The 23,325-nt window shown below is 39.8% G+C and overlaps 1 protein-coding gene across 1 annotated transcript in view; it reads left to right on the top strand.

Annotated features, from left to right (window-relative positions):
• Positions 1–23,325, top strand: part of snd1 (staphylococcal nuclease and tudor domain containing 1) — a 60,479-nt gene that overhangs the window by 12,133 nt on the left and 25,021 nt on the right. Inside the window, exons 8-16 of the mRNA XM_053650741.1 lie at positions 708–814; positions 1,983–2,073; positions 5,758–5,862; positions 7,192–7,293; positions 17,841–17,947; positions 18,294–18,404; positions 18,645–18,717; positions 20,478–20,619; positions 22,835–22,938. Of these exons, the coding sequence (XP_053506716.1) occupies positions 708–814; positions 1,983–2,073; positions 5,758–5,862; positions 7,192–7,293; positions 17,841–17,947; positions 18,294–18,404; positions 18,645–18,717; positions 20,478–20,619; positions 22,835–22,938 (942 nt within the window). The remainder of the gene's footprint in view (positions 1–707; positions 815–1,982; positions 2,074–5,757; positions 5,863–7,191; positions 7,294–17,840; positions 17,948–18,293; positions 18,405–18,644; positions 18,718–20,477; positions 20,620–22,834; positions 22,939–23,325) is intronic.

Here is a 23,325-nt window from a genome sequence, read left to right as displayed (position 1 = left end):
TCCGACGCTTGCAAAGCTAAATTTGAGGAAGCTGAACTTGTTGCGACGACCCTCCCTTTTCAGTGACGCGATTCATGCTGTGTAACCACATGTTCCATTTCCCCAGAACACAGACGCTTCATAAGGCTCGCCTTCCAAGGACATGCAGGGTAAAGTTTTACCCTTCGGCCTCTCTTTGGCTGAACGTATTTGGCTTACTGGGTCCTTTGTGCCCTGAATGGCCTGTTCCATCAGTCCCCTTGCACACATTCTGGCACTCATGGCAGACCACATATACCCACACACATGATTATTCAAGTTTGATCATAATCATGAGACATAAGGACGTAAAGGAGCCATAATGGCATAAAGTGCTGTGATTGATTAAGTAGGAATACATACATTGTATATAAATCAGATTCCCACAAAAGGACATTTTAAATGAAGAATTTATCAAGGTGTAAACGCTTGATATGCTTGTAAAAGCTGCTTTGTGACTGTCTATTTTTTAAAGTGCTAATAAAACTGAATTTAAAAAGTCAATTGAATATCCATATTTGTTTGTAGTTACCCAATAACCTACCCAAGTTGCAGTTAATTTTTCTCATTTGTGCATTCATTCAAACTGTTCAAATACTCAAGTTCAGGATATTTCCTCAATGTTGAATAATTTACGTTCAGATATCCAACCAACTGACGTGTTCAATGTGACTCTGTGTGTTCTGCAGAACGGGAACATCACAGAGCTGTTGCTGAAGGAGGGCTTCGCTCGCTGTGTGGATTGGTCCATGGCCGTGTACACCCAGGGAGCGGAGAAACTACGGGCGGCAGAACGGTCAGTCTGTGTTCGACTCTGCTCTAGCAGCTCACCAACTTCTACATCGATCAATCCAGTTGATAGCCAGTTGGGGGAATCATATATCCATGCAGTTATCTAATCAGCCAATCATGTCGTGGCAGCACAATACAACACAACAACAATATGCGGGTACAGGTCAAGAGCTTCAGTTAATACTCACATCTGCATGAATGTGAAGGTGTAAAGGTGTTTCTATTAAAGTGGGCAATCAGTGTAGGTACCAAAATTATTGATACTCCTTTGTAATATTTTAATCCCGTTAAATTGTCTTTCTTGAAGAAATATATAGAAGCCTGGAACTCGACCCTCCTGTTGCTTGGACACACAGAATCACAGAAAAGCCACAGTTTCGCACAAATTCACAGGTCACGTGATAAGTTTGGCACAGAGCTTAACTACACGCTAACGGAAGTGAATGCGTGTCTTTTGTGACCCACATCTTTTCCTTTTCCATGAAGTGGTTCTTCCACCGGGATAATTAGGACTGGTGCTGCATCTACTGATTATTTTGATAGGCGATCACTCTTTTTATCAATCTGAATGTGTGCCTTAGGTTTCTATTTTCAACTGATGCAATCAATCAACATTGTAAAAGTGCAATAATTGAAACTCCGAGTCACGTAGCACTGCTGTCGCTCTCCATGTGTTTTTGGCCCTGTTCAGACTGGATTAAATATTCATGGGTTCCTGGAGTAATTTCCTGTTTTACAAGCGCTACCCTGTGATTTTATTACCGACCATGTCGGTGTTTTTCTCCAGCGTCCTCTGAGGAAACTTACAGGCTGAATTACCTTCTGTTTTTCTCCAAGCTCAGCACTCGTCTGAACATTTTAGTCCGGATACAAATGTCTGATTTTTTAATGCAAATGATGACTCTTAGTGTGATCACATGACTGAGTGAGGCAAACACGAGTCCGTAGAACATACACCCTGCTATAAACTTGCTGCTCCTATGGGGAATTTTTATTGCGAGATTTTATTCACTGATGAGACGTTCCCCTGATAAAAGAATCCGATCCAAAGAGGCGGATTTTGCTTGAGATGCGCGGGCTATGACCTTGTTAAGTCTGTTGTCTGGTCTGTATGGAATATGGGTTAATTTTCTCAGAAGACATTTTGAAGTTGGTATTTCTTTGTTCTGCAGCTCGGCTAAGGAGCGCAAAGTGAGGATCTGGAAAGACTATGTTGCTCCCACTGCAAATCTGGACCAGAAGGACAGACAGTTTGTGGCAAAGGTGAGTTCATAGGAGATTTATGTTATCTACACCACGATAACTTTGTTGAACTACGTTTAGTAAGTTCAGTCTTTTTAAGGCTTATTCACTAACACTGCTCTTTACCGTGCCTGTGACATTACTTTTATAAAGAAGCAGTGAATCTACACAACTTCACAATCTTGTGAACATTAGTACATTACAATTATTATTTTGTTGTTGTTGTTTTTTTATTTTCCAAAACTGGTGACTACGAAGCATTTTCTCAAACATGTTTCTCAGTATGCTTGCTCCATCTGTCACCATTCCTTTTGAATGTTGTCCTCTCACTCTGCCCTGAGCTCAGCACTAGCCTGAAAGCAGTGATGGGTCTTGGAAGAGAACTTTGGTGTTGAAGAGCTAAGAGGAACTCTTACTTTTTATCACCAGTTATCTACATCAGTTGTGAAAATGTGACCGATTACTGTATGTAAGTGTAAAAGACTTGCTCTTTTTCAACAACTGTGCTGTGCTGTGGTATTAAGCAAGTTATTTAAAGTTCTGACAAAGCTGCTATTATGGGACAAAAGAAAGATTTTTAGCTGCAGAAAAGAAGACGACCATCATTAAAACCTTGGCTCATAGCAAATCAACGCATGTGATTGCTGAGATGACTGAGAGAATTTATCGTCCCGTGAAAGAAGTATGTGGCAGATTCAAATACGATCAGGAAAAGTCAAATAAGGGGGAAATGAAAGTTGTTACACAAAGTAAATGCTTTGTTTTTAAAGCGAGCACTTACAGAAAAAGGGTGCACGGTGGATAATGGTTAGCAGGTTCGCCTCACACCTCCAGGATCAGGGGTTCGATTCCCACCATGGCCCTGTGTGTGCGGAGTTTGCATGTTCTCCCCGTGCTGCGGGGGTTTCCTCCGGCTACTCCGGTTTCCTCCCCCAGTCCAAAGACATGCATGGTAGGCTGATTGGCATGTCCAAAGTAGTGATGTGTGTATGTGAGTGTGCCCTGTGATGGACTGGCACCCTGTCCAGGGTGTACCCCGCCTTGTGCCCGCTGCTCCCTGGGATAGGCTCCAGGTTTCCCCGTGACCCTGAAGAAAGGACAAGCGGTGTGGATGGATGGATGGACTTATGGAAAAAGCCTTTAACCAAGAGCAGCAGATATTTGACAAGGCTAGTGCCAGAAATGTTTTAAGATGAGCAAGGTTCAGCATACTCCAGCACTTTGCAAAATGCATGAAGCCAGATATTCGACCTCCTCTGATGGCCACAAAGTGATGCGTATTGAAGCGGATCCAGAACTACGGGAATGTGGATCCAAACTCACGATTCCTGACTCACTGTTGATGGATCTCATAGACGTATCAAGAGTCGGGTCAGAAATGAGACGCCAGTAAGGAGGTGGTGGTGTGATGTGATGTGAGAAATGGTTGGAATTTGGCCAGCATTTTCACCTGCAAATAATCTAATTGAGAACCATTGGAGCAACAAATGCATACCTCTAGATGTCACTTTTCTCTGTCACTCTGTCAATATTAAGCAGCCTATTTATTTAAATTGCCCAAATTGAATGCAAATTTTGGTGAAACCCAGTCGTTTCATGTTAGTGCCATTAATTAAAGAAATGTTAACTAATGGAATAAATATTAAAGGAAACATGCTAACACAAATCCATACATTAAGACAAATAAGTCTAGTCATTCTGTAAGGATAAAAGATTTGCTGCTGTATAACAGGTGGAAGTGCAATAACGGCTCAGCTGGGGTATAAATCACTTCCATTTGCCACAGCTTCTTTTAATCCTGTGCGACACGTTAGACGACGCAGCACTAAATGACCGATCTGCTGTGTTTCACTCTGCAATCTGCTGTACACTCCCTAGTGTACCGTGTGCCATCAGTGGCTTTTTACAGAATACATCAGGTTACAACACTGTGGAGAGCATGCTGGTGTGAGATACTTACAATTAAACCATTAAACATACCAGCTTCCCTGTGTGATGTGCTTGGAGTCCATGATCACTTAGGTGGATCTCATACAGTAGATCTCTTAATATTTATCTCGTTCATTTTGCCTGTTTTCTTTTTCTGTCTCTTTAATTAACGTCTAATTCATCCTTTTCTTTATTTTTTTAATCCAGATTTTCTCTTTCAGCTGCAGTCATGCTGCTAAATATATATAATTTTTGTATATATACAGTGTAGACATGATTGAAGTTAACTTCCACCAAAATTATTCTCAGTTTTCACTCTCAGCACTTGCCTTTTATAGAGTTTTTATAGAGAATGCAGATGAGTTGTGGCGTGCACATGCTGTACACTTTACAGCTGATTGGATTCAACACCATAGGCATAGAAGTACATAGACAAGAATGACTGAACCTTTTTGTAAACCTGGTGAAAATGTTTTTCGGGTTTTTTTTCTTTCTTTTTCCAGGCTGGTTTGTTCTATGAACACACAACTTTATTATCTGGCTGATAAATGAGTCCTAGTGTGCCTGGGATATGTCCCTGACCAGCATGAAGTGGTTACTGAAAATAAATGAACATGGCTGGTCACTTGAAGCCATCAGAATGGCGGGGAGATTTCAAGCAGAAATATAAAACAGGGGGCTGGCTTTGAGCCGAATAGAAAATACGCATGGACACAATGAAATGAAGTTGCAGTTCAGCCCTTGGCCTGCAGATGGTGGTATTCTCCTGCTCAGGCCGTAGTGTGCAGAGGCAGAATGAGTCATGGAGGTTTGCGGCATGTTTCTGCTGGTGGCTTTCAGTGAGGTGCTTTACATATGCAGCTACTAATTAACTAGCATTTGTGCCAGCCAGACATTTCATATCAACATCCACATCCTTCATGTTCATGGGAGATAAAGCGTGACTGAGGAGAATAAAGGCCTTTGTTGGTTTGGGCTGTGCATGTGTTTGTCCTTGTCTGCAGACTGTGGCTTGCTGTTAGAGAGAGAGAGAGAGAAGTGCTTGTGGTCTATTTTCTGCACTAAACGGCTCAGTTAATAGCTAAAATATCCTCTCTTGATGACCCTTCTGCGTTCAGCCTTGTCTCCTGCCAAAGTCAGTGTAAACCAGTTCTGTTTATCTGTGTTTAGTTTGGGTGTAGGATCCAAGCACTCAAATCATGCGCTCTTGTTAATCATTTTACGTCTAATCTGTTTTCTGCACCTGTCCGAAAGTCTCATTCACAACTGGCAGAGGAAGTATGTTAGTTTTTTATCTTTTGAGGATTTAAAATTTTTATTTATTTAACTGTCTCTTATTAAGCTCTTCCTTTTTCAAGGATGCTGTCTCTCTCATAAATTCCCAATCTCTTACCATTTGCTCATACACCTTCTGTTAACCTGGACCGTGTTTTATTTATGGATTTTTAAAAAAAAATAAAAATTGTTCTCCTGTCCCTGCCTCCGTGTCACTCAATGCATCCGTTTTTCTGTCGCTTGGCTTTTGTCATCATGCAGGGTAATAGTTGGATAATTGAGAATTGGGGATTTGAGAATTGGGTGAGGGATCGGGAGATTATCTAGTAGCGAGTGGGCGAAGGAATTGTATTTTTTTTTTTCCTTGCGCTTCATCAGGCTCGGCTCGTGTTGGATATCCAAGCTGTTTCTCTGGCAACAAGCTGTGCTCCATGTTGTTAAAGTGACCAGTTAACCCGTCTCTCACTCTTCCTGTATATTTGTGTTTCCTCTGCTGTGCAGGTGATGCAGGTTATGAATGCAGACGCCATTATTGTGAAGTTGAACTCTGGAGAATACAAAACAATTCACCTGTCCAGCATTCGACCCCCCAGGATTGAGGGCGAGGTATGATGATAACTTCATGATTTCCAAGAGACTGCAGAGTTTGGTGTTCTTCAGTCTCAGTTCACTCTTCTCTGCAAAAGTCAATCTGGTGAGATCTGAGACATCAGATCTAAACATCACTTTGTGACTTTGCTTATTATCTTTGTTGTTGTTATTATTATTATTATTATTATTATTATTATTATTATTATTATTTAAATGGTATAAATTGGTGGATGATACTTACCCATACCCTCACCGGCCACTTTAATGGAAAAACAGTGACAGGAAGGTTACGTTAAATAATTTTTAACCGTGGTGGGCAAAAAAAAAAAGCATCTCAGAAAGCACAACACGTCAAACCTTGAATCAGATGAAGACCATATCGGGTTCCACTCCTTTTAATCAAGACCAGGACTTGGCATGTTCCCACCACATGAACCATTTTGTCTGAATCGGAGAATGGTTTTAGTTCCTGAACTTTAGTTCCCGAAAAAAAAAAAAAAAAAAAGAAGTACAGTTTGGTCCTGCAGAGCGGAAACCTCTTTCAGGACCAGCAGCAGTGGAGCTTACAGACTGAACGTTGCTGATTGGTTAAATGCAAGTACGTTAACATTAACTCTATTACATAGCAATATAAAAAGCTATGTCACCCAAAAGCAATTGTTAACAGTTTTGTCACATTGAGTTCACCATCCGCCAGTCGGAAATGTGATCTGACATAATCAAGAAATAGTAGAGCCATGATCGAGACGCATGTTAACTGTCCGTCTTTTTTTCAGTGTAATATATTTATCAGTTATATTGCATTTCTCATAAAATATACAAGTTATAACTCTAAGGTGGTTATATTGTATTTTTTTCTTGTATTTTATAATATTAGTATACACTCACTGTCCACATTATTAGGAACACATGTATGTTCATGCAGTTATCTAATCAGCCAATCATTTGCCAGCAGCACAATGCATAAAGTCATGCAGATGCAGGTCAAGCGCTTCAGTTTATGTTCATAACTTTTCAAACACCCAGTCTCAGGGGAAAAAGACTAGTGCTTATTCCTAGTACTACATAAGAAAAGTCTGAATGGGCCAACCAGAAGTTCAACTTAAGCATCTGTGTAGCAAGGCTGAGAACTTGTGTATATTTTTAAGTCTTCTTCCTGTTGAGTGCACACTACATTCTGCTTTTGGACCAGGTTTGTGTCTGGAATTTTGAATTTGTGCATAACTTGAATTTGAGTGGGTTTTTTTTTTCTTTTTTTTTTTTCATGGCATGGAAAAAGATTGCTTGTTTTTCTTTCTTCTTTTCTCTCCATCTTAACCACCTCCCTCCCTTTCGTTTCCACAGGAGAAGAATAAGGACAAAGACAAGCGCTTCCGTCCTCTTTATGACATTCCCTACATGTTTGAGGCCAGAGAATTCCTGAGAAAGAAGCTGATCGGAAAGAAGGTAATGTCTTTAAAATGGGACCGGAACCCCACATTAATTCATTCAGTTCGTGTGGCTGTCTAGATTTACAGCTCTTAATCTTCAGATATCTATAAACCTGCTCTGTAACCTTCAGATGTCCATCTAGATGAAGCTAGCGATAAGCCCATGCTTTGGTAGGCACACATTTAAAGACCAGCCTCAGTTAAATAATTGAAAATTGTAATGAAAACCAATATCTCTCATCACAAAATGTTTGTGGGGGTGGAGGGGTAAGGATTTTTTTTTCCACATTGAGTATATCAAACCTCATCAGTAATTTTACCTAATCTCTATTGTTCGAGGTGTAATACACATTCTGCTGATTCAAAAACTCATAAACTTGTGACGGGTAACCGTTTATTCAGAATATGTTTTCAGTTACACAAACACTTTACCTTAGAAACAGGAGTTGTGCTGCAGAAGACTGAACTGATGAGAAATCAAGAGTGTTTAATTATAGAAGATTGTGACATCTGTTTAAGATGAGAAACAGCAGCGTGTGAAAGGGCTGTGTCTCTTAATTCGATGTGGTAAGGCAGAGGTTCTCAACCTTTTTAACTAAAGCCTCCACTATCATGTGGCACACCTCCACCCACCCCCAAACCCACATTGGAGGAGACCAGGTATAATGAGTATTCTATCTATCTATCTATCTATCTATATATATATATATATATATATATATATATATATATATATATATATATATATATATATTTATATATATATAACCTAATCTTTTTGTGTGTTTTTGTACTTTTAATTATTTTTCGTAACGTTTATGATTTTTTAAAATAACTTTTATAAAACTATATAATGGACAGGTGTGGGACATGAATAATCAAAAATGTTTCTGAACACTATAACTACTTTGAACGAGAGAACTAGGCTGTAATAACATGGACTATTTTACATGTAAAACATGTTGCATTATATTCGTCTTCTAAAAACATTCGCATAAGAATGATGTAAATTGGGAGGAAGGGCGTGTCTCGTTATCCATGACACTGTTAAATCTCCGGCTCTCAGCCCCTCACTGAACAGAGCAGATGCAGAGAGAGGTGAGAGTGCAGCGGGAAAGCAAGACCTTGTGCTTGCAGGATGGTACTGGTGATATTTGGAAAGTCACTAAGGTTTGTCCGAAAAGTCGCTAGATTTGTTTTTTGTTTGTGTGGGTTTTTTTTGTTGTTGTTGTTTTTTTTTTTAAAGTCGTTAAAGGGGTCTGAAAAGGCCATACGTTGGCAACATTGGTCTGCAGTGACAGCTAGATAAAAGGCAGGATAAGCTCTGCCTACCCCCAGCAAAAAGAAAATACAGAAGGAGAGGGAACTTGGAGTTTTTCATTTATGCACATTCTATTTGAAAAGTAATAAAATACACAGAGTACCCAAATGAAGCCTGTGTGGGTTTTTTTTTTTCTTTCTTAAACAACTTGCGCAACCCTTCCGATCTCTCTGTGCCCCAAAGAGAACCACTGTGATAAGGCATTTTATTTCTAAACAGTTAGTTAGTGGTGTTTACAGTGGATTTTTTTTGTACATCTGTGGTGTATATATTTTGTTTTTACGGAAGCATAGTTTGTGAAATAGCAGAGCCCTGGAAACTTTTTAACATATTTTTATTTAGTCATGGGTTTGGGGAGTCGCCGTTTTCCCCACCTGGGTGAAGTTTTATGTGTCATCATTCATCGGTCTGCTTTCAGGTTTGAGTTGCACATACATAGCAATACTTCAAACAAAGACCAATAATTGCTGTTGCTTAGTTATTACTTGGTTATTTTTTACCAACTACAGAGTGGCCAGGTCTGTGTTGCAAAAACAGACCAATGGCCATTAATCAGTATCAACCCAGTGAATCAGTAAAAGCAGCCCCAAAATCCACCTTTACACAGACAGATGGGAGAGAAAGAAATAGTGAGACCGTTTTAATTGTGAGTTAAGTGAGAATTGATCAGCTTCTTTTTGGTTGTAAATTCATGCCATTTCTGTTACCATGCAAAAGTCCAGGATGAAGAAACGTTAATTAATTTTCAAGTAGCTTGGGTATGCGTTCCCATTGTAACTGTGCAGCGGTCGGCAGGAGGCAAGTTTAAGGGAAATCGTGTATTTGTAATGTAGGGCCTCATTAAATTGTAATGGTGGGCTTCAAATCAGGTTTATGGCTAGGGATTTAAAATGTACAAGCTAATAAATTCTGACTGTAGGGCCATATTAATATAGGAGATGGCTGTAAGGCACAAATATAATATAATACAAGTATTTTTTTTTGCTATCATGTATGGCAGGAACATTTAAATGTTGACGTTTTACAGGAATAGGTACATAATGTGGCAGTGCTGACTGAGTTTCTGAGTGATGTAAAGAGCATTAATTCCCATGCACCTACTGCAGTCTTAAATCAGAAAGTGGGAATTATAAAAGAACTGTATTTGCCGTTTTTATTTATTTTTTTTGTCAATGCTTATTTCAAGGGTACTCTACTCACTAAGCCAGCAGGGCCAGGTCGATCCTGCTCATGGTCTGATTTATTTGTCATTACGCTCATACCGCAGCACAGCAATCAAAAAAGGAGAAGGGGGGAGGGAACACTTTTAAGCAACTAAAGCTTGCATTTCAGCTGTTGCAGTCCTCTTGGCTTTTTCAGTTCACATTCACAGTCTCAGCTTACTGCTTCAGAGAGAGAGAGAGAGAGTGAGAGAAAGAAACAGCTTGGTAATACACACAGTGCAGATAGCTGTACCACATTAATTAGCTCATCCCCAAACACTCCTGCTGCAGACTTCCTCTAAACCATGACCCCATCTGCTATGATCTGTTACCAAAACACCTTATTGTAGAAAGATTTATTTTGTGCACATGGGAGTTTACTTGTGACATTATGCAGTAAACCCAGACAGTTTTTTATGTTTCTGTTTGATTCATTTTGTTGTTGCTAGGACACTGGAGTATGTGTATGCCAAGGGCATTTAACTGCAATGCGAGAGACACTTGCGCCTCTCTGGCTGCCTTGGTAACGGCAGTGACAAAATCTGATAAACTCCAGTGCCCTCCAGTCCAGTCCTGTAACGTTCTTCCTCCAGCACAACAGTTTTTATCTGTTTTGAGAAGTTTCTGTTTGTTGCTCACATAACGATTGAAATAAAACCCCAATTTTGAATAAGTTGAGACAGTATGGAAAATGCAAATAAACAAACAAAAAATGTAATTTGAAAATTCACTTCACCCTATACTGTATTGAAAACACATTTTGATATTTTACTTTGTGAACTTAATTTATTTTTGAAAATATAAACTCATTTCAAATCTGATGATTGCAACACACTCCAAAAAAGTGGGGACAGTCGACTGTTTACCCCCGTGTAACATCACCTTTTCTTTTAATAACACTTATTAAACGTTTAGCGAGTGGAATTTTCCCCCCGTTTATTCATTATACATTTCTTCAGCTGCAGAACTGTACAGGGCCTTCGTTGCCTTATTTCGTGCTTCATAACGCACCACACATTCACAATGGGAGACAGGTCAGGACTGCAGGCAGGCCATGCTCGCACCCGCACTCCCTGTCGCACCATGCGCTTGTAATCCGGGCAGAATGTGGTGCAGCGTTGTCCTGCCCTGGAAGGCAGCATATGCCGCTCCAAAACGTGTACATATCTTTCTGCATTAATGCTACCCTCACAGATATGCAAGTTACCCATACCATGGGCACTGACACGCCCACATGCCATGACAGACGCTGGATTTTGGACCTGATGCTGATAACAGCTCGGATGGTCCTTTGCTCTTTGGCCCGGAGAACACAACGGCTGTTTTGTCCAAAAACTATTTGAAATGTCGACTCGTCGGACCACAAAACACGATTCCACTGTGCTACTGTCCATCTCAGATGAGACCAAACCCAGAGAAGTGAGCGGAGCTTCTGGACAGTGTTGATGTATGGCTTTTCCTTTGCATAGTAAAGCCTTAACTTGCATCTGTGGATACAGCGGCGAATGGTGTCGAGTGACAAAGGTTTACCAATGTATTCCCGAGCCCATGTCAGGATCTCCATTACATGACGGTTCATGACGGTTTTTAAGACAGTGAAGTCTGAGTAGAGCTGCACGATTATGGCCAAAATGATCACAATTATTTTGATCATTATTGAGATCACAATTATTTATCACGATTATTCATAGATTTTAGGGACGATATATTTTTACTGCACTTTCACATTTAAATAAACAGACCGCTGCTTTCACCTCCATGTTGTGCTACATTCCTATATTCCTATACATCCCTGCTAATGTACAAATCTTTACATCAAATTAGACTGGTCCTTAAAGTGCATCATCGCGTAGAAGCAAAATATAAATAAAATTTTACCCAAAATATAGGATAAGTAAAAAATAAAAATACCATCAACCAAATGAAAATACGCATCAAATATAACAATCTGTAACCAAATGAAAACAATTCAGGTGAATGCAGAAAAGACAATAACAGTGTTTACAGGAGGAGAGACGCAGACAAATCACCCAGTAGAGTGGTGCAGGGATGACGTCATTTTGTATCGGAACCCGGAAGTTATCATCACACCGGTTCCCTCGACAAAAACCCAATAGGATTTTCACATAGACTTTTGGATTATCGCAAAAAATAATCTCTGTGATCAACAAAAGTTTACAATACTAACACGTTCTGTCCATCAAGGTCATTTTCACAAATGAACACAACTTTTATGAAGTTTGAAACCTAAATACAATCTCCAGAAATAAAAAGCTGATGATATAAGTATGATATAAACAAACAACACCACAGTTGCTCGATTTCAATGTCACCATAACCAAGCTTCCACAACTTTTACAGACTTTATTTAAAACATTTTCCATAATACGGATTTACTCTGTGGATGAATCTTCATCCACTTTTTGGGGGGAATTATGCACAGCAAACCTGAACCAGTTTATCTGCAAAGACTTTTCCTGTTTGGCGTGATGACATTTAATGTCCACAACAACATCTGTAGTCCAATGAGACTACATTTAGCAACACGTTAGTGTCATGATTTCCCATTGCACAAGCGTTGGAGCTCGCAGTGCGCTCTTTTAGTGACATTGACTTTGTTTACTTTCTACATGAGCATTTGTTATGATTTCTGTCCTGTCTCTGCCCCTGTATTGTCATTGGTTGTTCCCTTGTGTGTCATCATTAGTCTCAGCTGTTTTGTGTTCACCCCTAATTATGTTTGTCATTTAAACCCCTCGTGTCTTTGTTCGACACGAAGTATTGCATGAGTTTTCCGTGTATCAAGCATCTGTTCATAGTTTCATGTCTCGTAGTTTTGATCCTGTTCTCGACTTCGTTGTTTGTTTCTTGTTTAGTCTTGTTTATTCCTGTTTGCCGATTGCCTGACCTTTTTGCTTGTTTTTGACCACGCTATTGTCTCACGTTTTGGATTTGTCTGCCTCTCTTCAATAAAGCTCTTATCTGCACTTGGATCCATCCTAAACCCTCATTACGTGACCATTAGTAACCGCCTTTTTCAGTACATGTAAAAGCTTTTTAAAAATCATGAGTGGGGTTTTACTGGCGTATTTTATGTTGAAGAATAAAACATGAAAATATTTTGAGCTTGTGTTCACCACAGACCTTATTTCAGGCTTTTAATCAAAATTCCATTCAAAAAACCCATTGACTTTGGGATGGAACCGAAAGTGCTAAAATGCTAACTCATTTCCTGGTTTTGTCGTACAAATTGACGGCATCTCTGCGCCACTTTATGGTGACTGGCTGGAAGTTTAGGAAGCACTTGATTTCATATGCAGTGGAGTTTTCTATGAGCGGAGGACAAACTTTAAATGTCAATATCGCAGTCGATCATGTTCATGTAATTGTGGGCAGTCAAAATCGTAATCGAGATCAATATTCGATTAATTATGCAGCCCTACGTCTGAGAGATTGGAGATCGCACGCATTCAGAAGTTGTTTTTGCCGCGCCCTTTACGCCCCGATTCCCCGAATCTTTTAATTATATTGTGCACTGTAGAAGGTGGAATGCCCAAAATCCTACCGATTTGTCTTTGGGGAAGGTTTATCTTCCAAAAAAAAACCAACAACTATACAGTTGATTTAGTTAAAACATCATTAGGTAAGATAAATACCTTGTCTTTATAAGTTTTTTGTTTAAATACAAGTCAAAGTACATTTACAAATCACTCGTCTTTTTATTAGCATTTTCTATACTGTCCCAACTTTTTCAAAATTGGGGTTGTATGCAAAACTAACTATTTCACATTGTGAGCTTTGTTGTGAAATGGAAGAGGCCATCTTAATTATAGTGTTCCTTGATTTTATTCAGTAACTGTGCTTATGCCATGGTTCCAGTAGGCTGAAAAATTTTCATTTATTCTGAAAATTTATTCTATAATTCTCATGTCTTCCTTGCCTGGCTGTAGAGACTTTTAAGGGCTGTTGAAGAAGCTTGAGGCGGTCCTTTACTGAAAGCAAACTATGCATTCATGCTTTAGTTACCCAGGAAGAGATTATACAGAAAGGGAATGTTTCAAGCCATGCTCTGTCCTTTTGAAATAAGTGCTGAAAGGGGAAATTGGGGAAATACTTTTCATTCAAAACTACCCTCACTCAAGGCATAACCCAAAACTTTTATACAGTCCCCTCCAAAAGTATTGAACAGCAGGGCGAATTATCTTTTGATCTCAAACCCAAATGTCATCAGTGTATAGCGAAAACAAAAGAATTCAAGACGATAGATCAGAATTTCTGCTTTCATTTCCTGAAATTTACATCTAGATATGTTAAACAACTCAGAACATGTTTGAACCCACCCATTGTTCAAGTGAAAAGTCAAATATTGGAACATGATTCTGACTGTTTCTTGTTACCAGTTGTGCCCTGTTAGATTTACATTTACATTTATTCATTTAGCAGAACCGTTTATCCAAAGCGACTTACAAATGAGAAAATACAAGCGAAGCGATATCAAGCAGAGAACAATACAAGTAGTGCTACCGTACAAGATCTATAATTGAGTTCCAGAAGAAGCAATGTGCGCAGAGTAGAGGTGTAAGTGCCAGAGCAAGGTTTATTTGTTTATTTATTTATTTTATGGGTTGGTTAGGTGTTCACGGAAAAGGTGTGTCTTTAGCTGTTTTTTGAAGATGGTGACAGATTCTGTGGTCTGGATTGAGGTTGGAAGTTCATTCCACCACTGTGGAACAGTTAGTGTGAAGGTTCTGGAAAGGGACCTTGAGCCACACTGAGTGGGAACTACTAAGCGTCGGTCGTTGATTGATCGTAGATTGCGTGAGGGAACGTAGGCCTTCGGGAGAGAGTTGAGGTAGGAGGGTGCTGTTCCAGACAAGGTCTTGTAGGTGAGCATGAAGGCCTTGAATTTGATGCGGGCGGCTACAGGAAGCCAGTGGAGGGAGATGAAGAGGGGTGTGACTTGGGTTCTCTTGGGCTGGTTGAACATGAGGCGTGCTGCTGCATTCTGAATCATCTGAAGGGGTTTGATGGAGCTGGCTGGGAGGCCCGAGAGTAGTGTGTTGCAGTTGTCCAGTTTTGATATGACAAGATTGATTGTTTAAATAAAGAATAGCTCTGAATGTCTACTCTTTGTTTGAAACCTGGGTTTCACCTGTAAAGGCTGCATTAGTTGTTCAAAAGGATAAACCAAAAGCATGAAAACCAGAGAGCTGTCTGTGGGAGAAAAGCAAGCCATTTTGAAGCTGGTAAAAGAGGGGAGCCACCAAACAAGCTTTGGGTGTAAACAGTACAGCAATTTGGAATGTTCTGAAAAAGAAAGAAACCACTGGTGTACTAACAGCCAGACAGCAAAAAGGTTGGCCAGGGAAAACAGCAGTTGATAACAAAAACATTGTGAGAGCTGTTTATTTATTTATTTTGAAAAACCCCAAAAACAACAGTCTGTGACACCACCACCACGATTAACCTCTACCAAAGTGATGAAAAGGCCAAATTATGGAGAAAGAAGGGCTCTGCTCATGATCCAGAACATACAAGCTCATCGGTCAAGCACGGTGGAAGAAAGTGGAAGGTTTTAGACTGGCCAAGTCAATCAAGTATATATTGTAGCTAGTAAGTTTGCAAATCCAGATCTTCATCAAAGACATAAGTAAACGTCTGTTGAAAAGTACATCTGTCCTCACATAGTGGCTCTTGTATGTCTATATGAGTATACTGCAAGTGTTTGTTGAATAGCACTCCACTAATATGAAGTGGGTCATTCTGGCTGAGCTTCAGAGAATTACAACCTTGTGCAACTCCAGCAGCTCACTTTTAGTCCATGAAATATTGCAGCCTCTCCTCAGTGTATCCAACCAAAGTGCATTAGATTATTCTCTCCGGGACGAAATGCATGAATCAGCCGCACCTGCACTCGAATATTGATTTAACCTGTGCGGTCTTGGTGACGTAGACAAGCAGCTCAAAAGCCTATGCTCACTGAATTGGGCCATAATCCCAACATCCCTTATATTAAAAGGCTGTTCAAGGGATTTTCGCATTTGAATTATATTAAACCTACAGAAAATGCATTCTCAAATCGAGCAACATTTTTCATGGGATTATCTATAGAGAACATTGAAGAAAAAAAAAATCTTAATGTTTGAATTGTCTTCTAAACTTATTGCCATGGTTCAGCATTCAAATGCAAGTTTGATGTAACAGTTTGTAACCGGGGTTCAAAAGTGAAGCTTTTTTTAAAACCTCACCCATTCACATGTTGGTGAATGGAACACAAGCCATCTCTACAATTTTATTTGAATAGTGTTGTCGTTTTATCATTCTGTAATTTCAGTTGACTGATATCTCCCCCAATATTTTTTCCTTATGATAAATAGAAGGGCGTGGTTGATGAGATGATTGACAGTTTGGGGGTGGGCTGAAATGAATCTCCAGCCTCATGAATGTGCACACAGGTTCTAACATGTGCCTGAAGCGCTTACTCCGGTTACTCCAAGAGTACGTTTTCTGCACTGTACGTGCGTTATGTAACTTTCTGTCTTTTTACCGAAGATTTACTTCGGTGTTGATTTGACAGTTCGGTAGCAAAGCCATGTCTTGTTCTTCTGTAAAACTGCTCTAACAGACCGAGCGAAAAGCAGTAGTACTTACAGAGTGTTGAACAAAGTTGCAGTGCTATTAGAACAGTCCAATCTGAGTAGCTTCAGTAGAACAGTGCTGGTTCCTGTCTGCTAGGTGCCTCTGGGTATTTCTGAAACAAGTTTCAGATTAATTAGTATCATGGGAATAAATGGCTCTCCAAGACTTGCTGTGTTGGAAAATTAACTTTTAGCTGGACATTTAGTGAAAGTTTATTTATTTAATCTGTTGACTGATTTTGCGCTCTCTTTGTCTCATCGCTTCCTTTATCTCATACCTTTCTTCTCTTGAGGGTAATCTGTTGGCTTTTGTTCCTCTTCCCCCTTTTTTTTTTTCCTCATTGAGAGGGTTTCAGGGTCGCTTCCCCTAATCTTGTTGTCTCCACCCTGGAGTGCAGAGCACTCATCGTTTTTACCGATGGAGATTGAGAGAGACAAAAAAAATCTTTTCTTTTTGAGAAAATGTATCATACGTTGTTGAGACTCAGTGATCCACAAAGCTGTTTCTGTTCGAGAACAAGTGTCTCTGCGGCGCATTCTCTGTGCAGTTGTAATCACTGTAAGTAATAAATAAATCAATGCATGTAATAAATCTGTTGTGACAGTAGAGGATCCGTCTCCGCACACCCACAGGACTGCAGGGGAGTGAGACGAGCAGGCATCAGAATAATTGAAGCGATCGTGTCCTCGCTTTGAATACCTGTGTTTGCACAGTGTTAATGAGGAAAACCAGGAGGCTGCATAACCCCTGTCTGAGCCTATGATGGTCTCTGTGAGAGAGGGAGGGAGATGGATTCTGACACAGGAACTATTTAGACCACTGTTTTGTTTTGGGGTTTTTTCCTTCTAAAAGGACTTGTTTATTGTTGTGACAGTAACCATGTCCTTCGTTTATGGCTGGGACTTTTTGGTTGTTTGGTATTTGCAAGCACTGCGTGTTAGAGTGGTTTTGGTTAAGAGTGAGTCTTTGTGAAGTGCTCCATGTAGATGGTCTTAGTCAAACCCCCCACCCCCCATGCCCCTTTCGATGTATGATTAGTGTTGCTCTGCAGAGATCTACAGCTTAGCTAGACATAATTAACTCTGACTGAGATCGACCTTGGAAAAGTAGCCAGCAGGAGCACTATCCATGATCAGGCTGTGTATTGATCCCTTCAGTTAATGTGTAGTCCTTCATGGGGAAATTTGCAAAAATATTGAAATGTTTTATTTATTTATTTATTTGTTTGTTTCCTATTTTATTGGATGTAGTGCTGTCAGATTTAGTTCATGGTCATGAAGCAGTTGAACATTTGTATGTTCCTATCTCTGTATTCAGAACTGATAATAGGTGTGTGGTTGCTTGGTATGTTGTTTTATATTTGCAGATTATGTGACTGAGTGATTTTCCGTGTGCTCTCAGGTCAACGTCACTGTCGATTACATCAGAGCTGCCACCACAAGCACAGAGACGGGGCCCATTCCTGCCTTTCCAGAACGCACCTGTGCAACTGTGACCATTGGAGGAATGTAAGTACAGCTGCAGAGTCAGCGATTTTTGATGGAACGATGATCTGTGTTTTTGAATAGAAGATCATACCTAAAGCTCAGTTTTTCTATTGCTCATACATACACATAGTTCTCTGGAGCCTGTGCATGTATAAACTCTCTTCATAAATGTTCCAATAATGTGTAAATTTAAAAACATCACACAGTAACAGCCAATAACTCTCTTGCTATCACAGTGTATGTATAGCAAGAAGACACGTTCTTGTACAAATTACAGTTGTATTATTGTATTTTATTAGCTTTTAAACATGTAAATCTGCCCACTCTCACAGGAGCATTTATTATTTTTCGTTCACTCTCTCTGTAGAAATATAGCTGAGGCTCTGGTCAGTAAAGGTCTTGCTACAGTAATCAGATATCGTCAGGATGATGATCAGAGGTCCTCGCACTACGACGAGTTACTGGCTGCAGAAGCACGGTAAGAGCAGACCTGTACCTCAACCCTAGGACTAGGCTCAAGCACTTTAAAAGTCTCTTCAGCCTTATGTTGTTAGTCTACTTTAGATTTTTTTTTTTCTTTTTCCCCTGAGCTTTTCCCCAGGCCTACAGTGTTTTTAAGTGCTTAAGCTCTAAAGGAATTCTCCAATCTTTGCTCATATAGACCCATATTAACACTCGTGTTGACTGGGCATTATGCCGCTTGCTTGAATCATTCCAGGGCCATCAAGAATGGGAAAGGGCTCCACAGCAAGAAGGAGGTCCCCATCCACCGAGTGGCCGACATTTCTGGGGTAAGTGTGCTTTTTAGATGACTACAATTTTGGATTCCCGTAGACATACACACAGAGCTCAATATTAGCTGTTTTCTGCTATGGTTCTGCTTGCTTCTCATATATACATTGCATATAGATTTTTTAAAAAAAAAAGAAAGAAAAATTGTCCTTCCACCTCTTCATTTTCTCACTGCAATGAGTGTCACAGCTGTGGGATATTTCCAGCTGGAGTGGGTGGCTCTCTTTGGCCCAGGCTGTCTCACAGGAAGCAGTTTCACTTAAATTAAGCTGGCATACCCAGTCTTTCAGCAGCTGCGTACTTCTCTATAAAACCACTAGCTGTCAGACTTGGGATGATGCACAAGTAATAACTGAAATTGTATATATAGTGCCCTCTACCAATATTGGCACCCATGGTAAATACGAGTAAAGAAGGCTGTGAAAAATTGCCTATTGTTTTAACCTTTTGATCTTTTCACAAAAATACTCTGCTCTCATGGATATCAACACAACTGCAAACACAACACAAGTTTATCCAAAAAATATATCTTTGTTAAATATATGTGTGCAACAGTTATTGGCACTGTACCCTTTTCACTTTTCCATTCAAAGACTAACCGCAAAGACTGATTTATTTGTAAGTGTGTTTTATTCACCAGTTAGTTGGACTTTGGGTATTAACGATACCACTTATAACATTTATCTTTATTGAATCCTCGTCATTGTTGACTGCAATTCAAATTTTACATCAGATTACTATGGTTTGTATTTCTGAATTTACTCTAAATTACAATGGTTTATTCTAAGAGAATGGACTAAGCAGGTTGTGTTATACCCTCAAATGCAGACTAGTAAGGAAAAACGGTCAGAAATCAGTTTGTGAGAAGTCCATGTTAATGTTCTTAACATTACTGTATTCCAGCGGGCTGGCTTCGTTGAGTAGGAGAGCTGCATATCACTGACTGAAGCAGCATAGTGAATATTCATGCATAAAACTACGAATGCAGCACAGTTTATCAGATTCTTTACAACCGCAAGTTATAAGCTAACAATGAAACTTACTGGGTAACCATTAATTAATTAATTGACTTACTGGGTAATTAATAACGTTCAAATAGTGCAACAACATACCAGCCTGACTTGTCTGATGTCTCATATGTGTCGTGAAACGTAGAACTCCCCTTTGTTCTTTTTCACGTTCCCTTTTTGAAAATTCTATTTAAATTAATTCAAAACTGCCCCTAGTGTACGTGATAATTGTGTCTGTGCACAACACCATGAAATTATCAAGATGTACGATGTGATATAGAAGTATATACATCAGCTGTTAGTGTTGCTGAAATTCTCCCCTCCGCCTCCCACCCATGCTCACCTCTCTGGCCTCACTCAGATAAAGTAATGTTCACTAAGCAGGTACACAAATAATTACCTGATAATGTGACCGAGGTCTAAGACATCCCGCACTACATTCGTATTTGCATCTAAATTGCCATTTTAGTCTTAGCTTCTGAACTCCTTAACAGCCAGATTTGCCACCTTGAGCAAGCCTTAAATGGCAATTAGGGATCCTTTTGTAATAAGGAAATTTTTATGCATATGTAGTATATGGAAAAAATCAGGCCTACTGTGAAGCAGATCTTGGAAAGTCATTGAAATGCTGTTCCCAAGGTGTTAGTGTACGCCTTGCCATGGTATACACATTACCCCTAGTATCCCTAGGCAGTAATGAAGGCCTACAAGGTAGAAGTAAACAAACCTTTTTATGTTTCTCTCCATAGGAGACCCAGAAAGCCAAGCAGTTCCTTCCATTCTTGCAGAGAGCTGGCCGCTCTGAGGCTGTGGTCGAGTATGTTTTCAGTGGCTCCAGGCTGAAACTTTACATGCCCAAAGAGACATGCCTCATAACCTTCCTGCTTGCCGGTAAGATTATATACGTGTATAATACAGTCCCCGCCAAAACTGTTGGAGCTGGGGTTTTTTGTTGTTGTTGTTGTTGTTGTTGTTGTTGTTGTTGTTTTTGCTGTAGACTGAATCAAACCACCCAATATGTAGGTGAGCAAAAATATTGGAACATGTGAATGACAGGTGTTTCTTGTTACCCAGGTGTGTCCTGTTAGATTGATTTGTTTAAACAATAAATAGCTCTTGGTTTTAGTCTTCAGTTTGACCTGTGAAAGCTCCATTTGTTGTTAAAAAGGATAAACCAACATGAAGATAAGAGAGTAGCTGTGTATGGGAGAAAAGCAAGCCATTTTGGAGCTGAGAAAAGAGGGAAAATCCATACTTGTATGTAGTTCTATATTTCAGTGAGACTTGATGGTAGAACATTATGTAATATTTTACCTTTATTTTATGGATTCTACATAGTATAATGTAACTGCAGAATGTGCTGGAAGATGGGTTGATGCCAGAGGATAATCTCTTATGAGCTGGATCCCAAGATTATCACAGAACCTTATTCATAGTTTCTTTTCCCTGGTGAAAGATTTGCAAAACAACGAACCACAAAACAACCCCAAAGAAAAAACAAACTGGCCTTCTGTGGTGACTCCTGTGCATTTAGATAGAAATGAAGATAGATAGAAAACATGTTTGTCTTTTTGTAAGCCATATTCCATGTGCCTGGGAATAACATTTCTGAAGATATTAAATCCTAAACATGGCTTCACAGATAGAGGGTTTTTAATTAGAAAATATTTTCGCATTCCACCAAAGTAAATATTTAACAAGCAACGAATGTCTCAAGCAACAAATGTAAAAAATAAAATTAAATAATAAATAAAAATGAATGAACAATATCTGAGACATGCAGCAACAACAATCTGAGTTGATTGGCACATCTGAACAAATTCTGGGCCAACAAGCTGAACGTCTTGTCAGTTTTATTAGGTATGTGCCACATATAGTTAGATTCAGCTCAAGAAAGTGTGGAGCAGTCTGGAAGAAGACTTGAAAAGAGTCTTGGCTGAGGTTTGCCAAGGTCAATGAATCACATGTTGTGACACATTGGAGAGGGCATGTCGACAGTGTCTGAATTGTTTGAGGCTGCCAGTAAAAGATCAGAGTCTGCCAAGTACAAACCTACAGTAGTGAGACTTGAGGGGAAATGAATTAATTGTCGTAAGGTTGCAAGTATTGTAGCCGCTAGCCTGACCGCTAATCGGTTTGGGACTTGTGACTTGAGCCCATATTTATCTGTGCTGTTTTGACCAATAAGCAGCTTTTCTGTATTGGTTTTTGGACTGTGAATTCTAGCCAAGCCCTCCGTGTGATGGGAATGGCATCTTGAGTGTAAATGGTGATTGTGAGTTTACATGACTCGAAAGGTGTTTCCAAGAGGCGTTCGCATGAGGGTGGTAAATGCAAGGAACTTCAGAGCCTTCTAACCCTAAGGGAAGAGAATCATACTGCCAATACAAAATTAATATTAACGTTCAAGCAGGTTGACAACGGTGACTGTCGGTACAGCAACAATCACGCAGCAAAGCTAGCAAAACAAGCAAGAAGTGAGCCGAGGTCTGGTTTTTGCCTTCCCATTGGTCAAGTCCTGTCAACCAGTTAATGGTGATTTGCCACGGGGATCCAAGTACAGGACTAGAGCCAGAGACAGAAGAGCAAGCAAACAATGGAGGAAAAAAAGAGCAGAGCACACTGACGCATAACAGATGTGAGCACTCTGTGTACGAAGTGGCTCCAGATGTCTACAGCTACATGACATGTCTCTTCAGACCTAAATTTACAAGGTGGTGCTCCATATTGTTCGTGGCTGTCCTCTTATGGGTGCTATGAGGAAAAGATTTTCCTGGAAAAGAACTAGCAATCATCAGTGCTTTACATGGGTGCATTTGTTTTTGTTACCACAAAGACGCTAGTTGTCGTGATCTTTGGGCCACTGTAAAAAAATAAATGCCTGTAAGTAGTTTATACACAGTTAAAATGAATGAAAATCGGATCAAAATGAATAGCGGGTAATTGACCTTTTTCTCCAAAAACCAGGGCATTTTGATTTTTAAAGGCGTGCATGTCTTTATAGAATTGCTTGAATCTTCAGGTGTCTGTCTTAAGCTGCCATGCCTTTTCTTTCTGTGGCTGTTTCTGTCATTTGAGCTTTGGTCCTGATCTGTGCTGGGTGCAGGTATTGAGTGCCCACGAGGGTCCCGAAACATACCAGGTGGTACGCCTGAGCCATTCAGTGAGGAGGCCACACTCTTCACCAAGGAGCTTGTGCTGCAGAGAGAGGTAAGATCCCTCAGTTGTATTTTTCTACTCCACAACATGTTTTCTCCTGGCTATTGGTACCAATATGGTGCCTGAACAGTATACAAGTCCTAATATGGTCACACTTGAATTTGCTGTTTAGATTTTTGGATTATCTCTCTGTAATTATTGTGTGTGTGTGTGTGTGTGTGTGTGTGTGTGTGTAAAAAAAAAAATAAAAAAAAAATTAAAAAAAATTATAAAATTTAATTTTGTCCATCAATCCACACACCATTATAAACCATAATGCTGAGCAAAAACAAATTTTTAGGATGGTTTTGCTCATTTATTTTTTAAAAAATGTAGCGCTGTCATTAGTATTCAGAGCCTTTCCTGAGTTCTCTGTGGAAGCACCTTTGGCAGCACTTA

The sequence above is a fragment of the Ictalurus furcatus genome, chromosome 19 (genome assembly GCF_023375685.1).
Source record: "Ictalurus furcatus strain D&B chromosome 19, Billie_1.0, whole genome shotgun sequence".
NCBI classification, from domain to species: domain Eukaryota; kingdom Metazoa; phylum Chordata; class Actinopteri; order Siluriformes; family Ictaluridae; genus Ictalurus; species Ictalurus furcatus.
The sequence above is the reverse complement of the archived record's forward strand: the minus strand, read 5'-3'. Positions and strand labels throughout refer to the sequence as shown.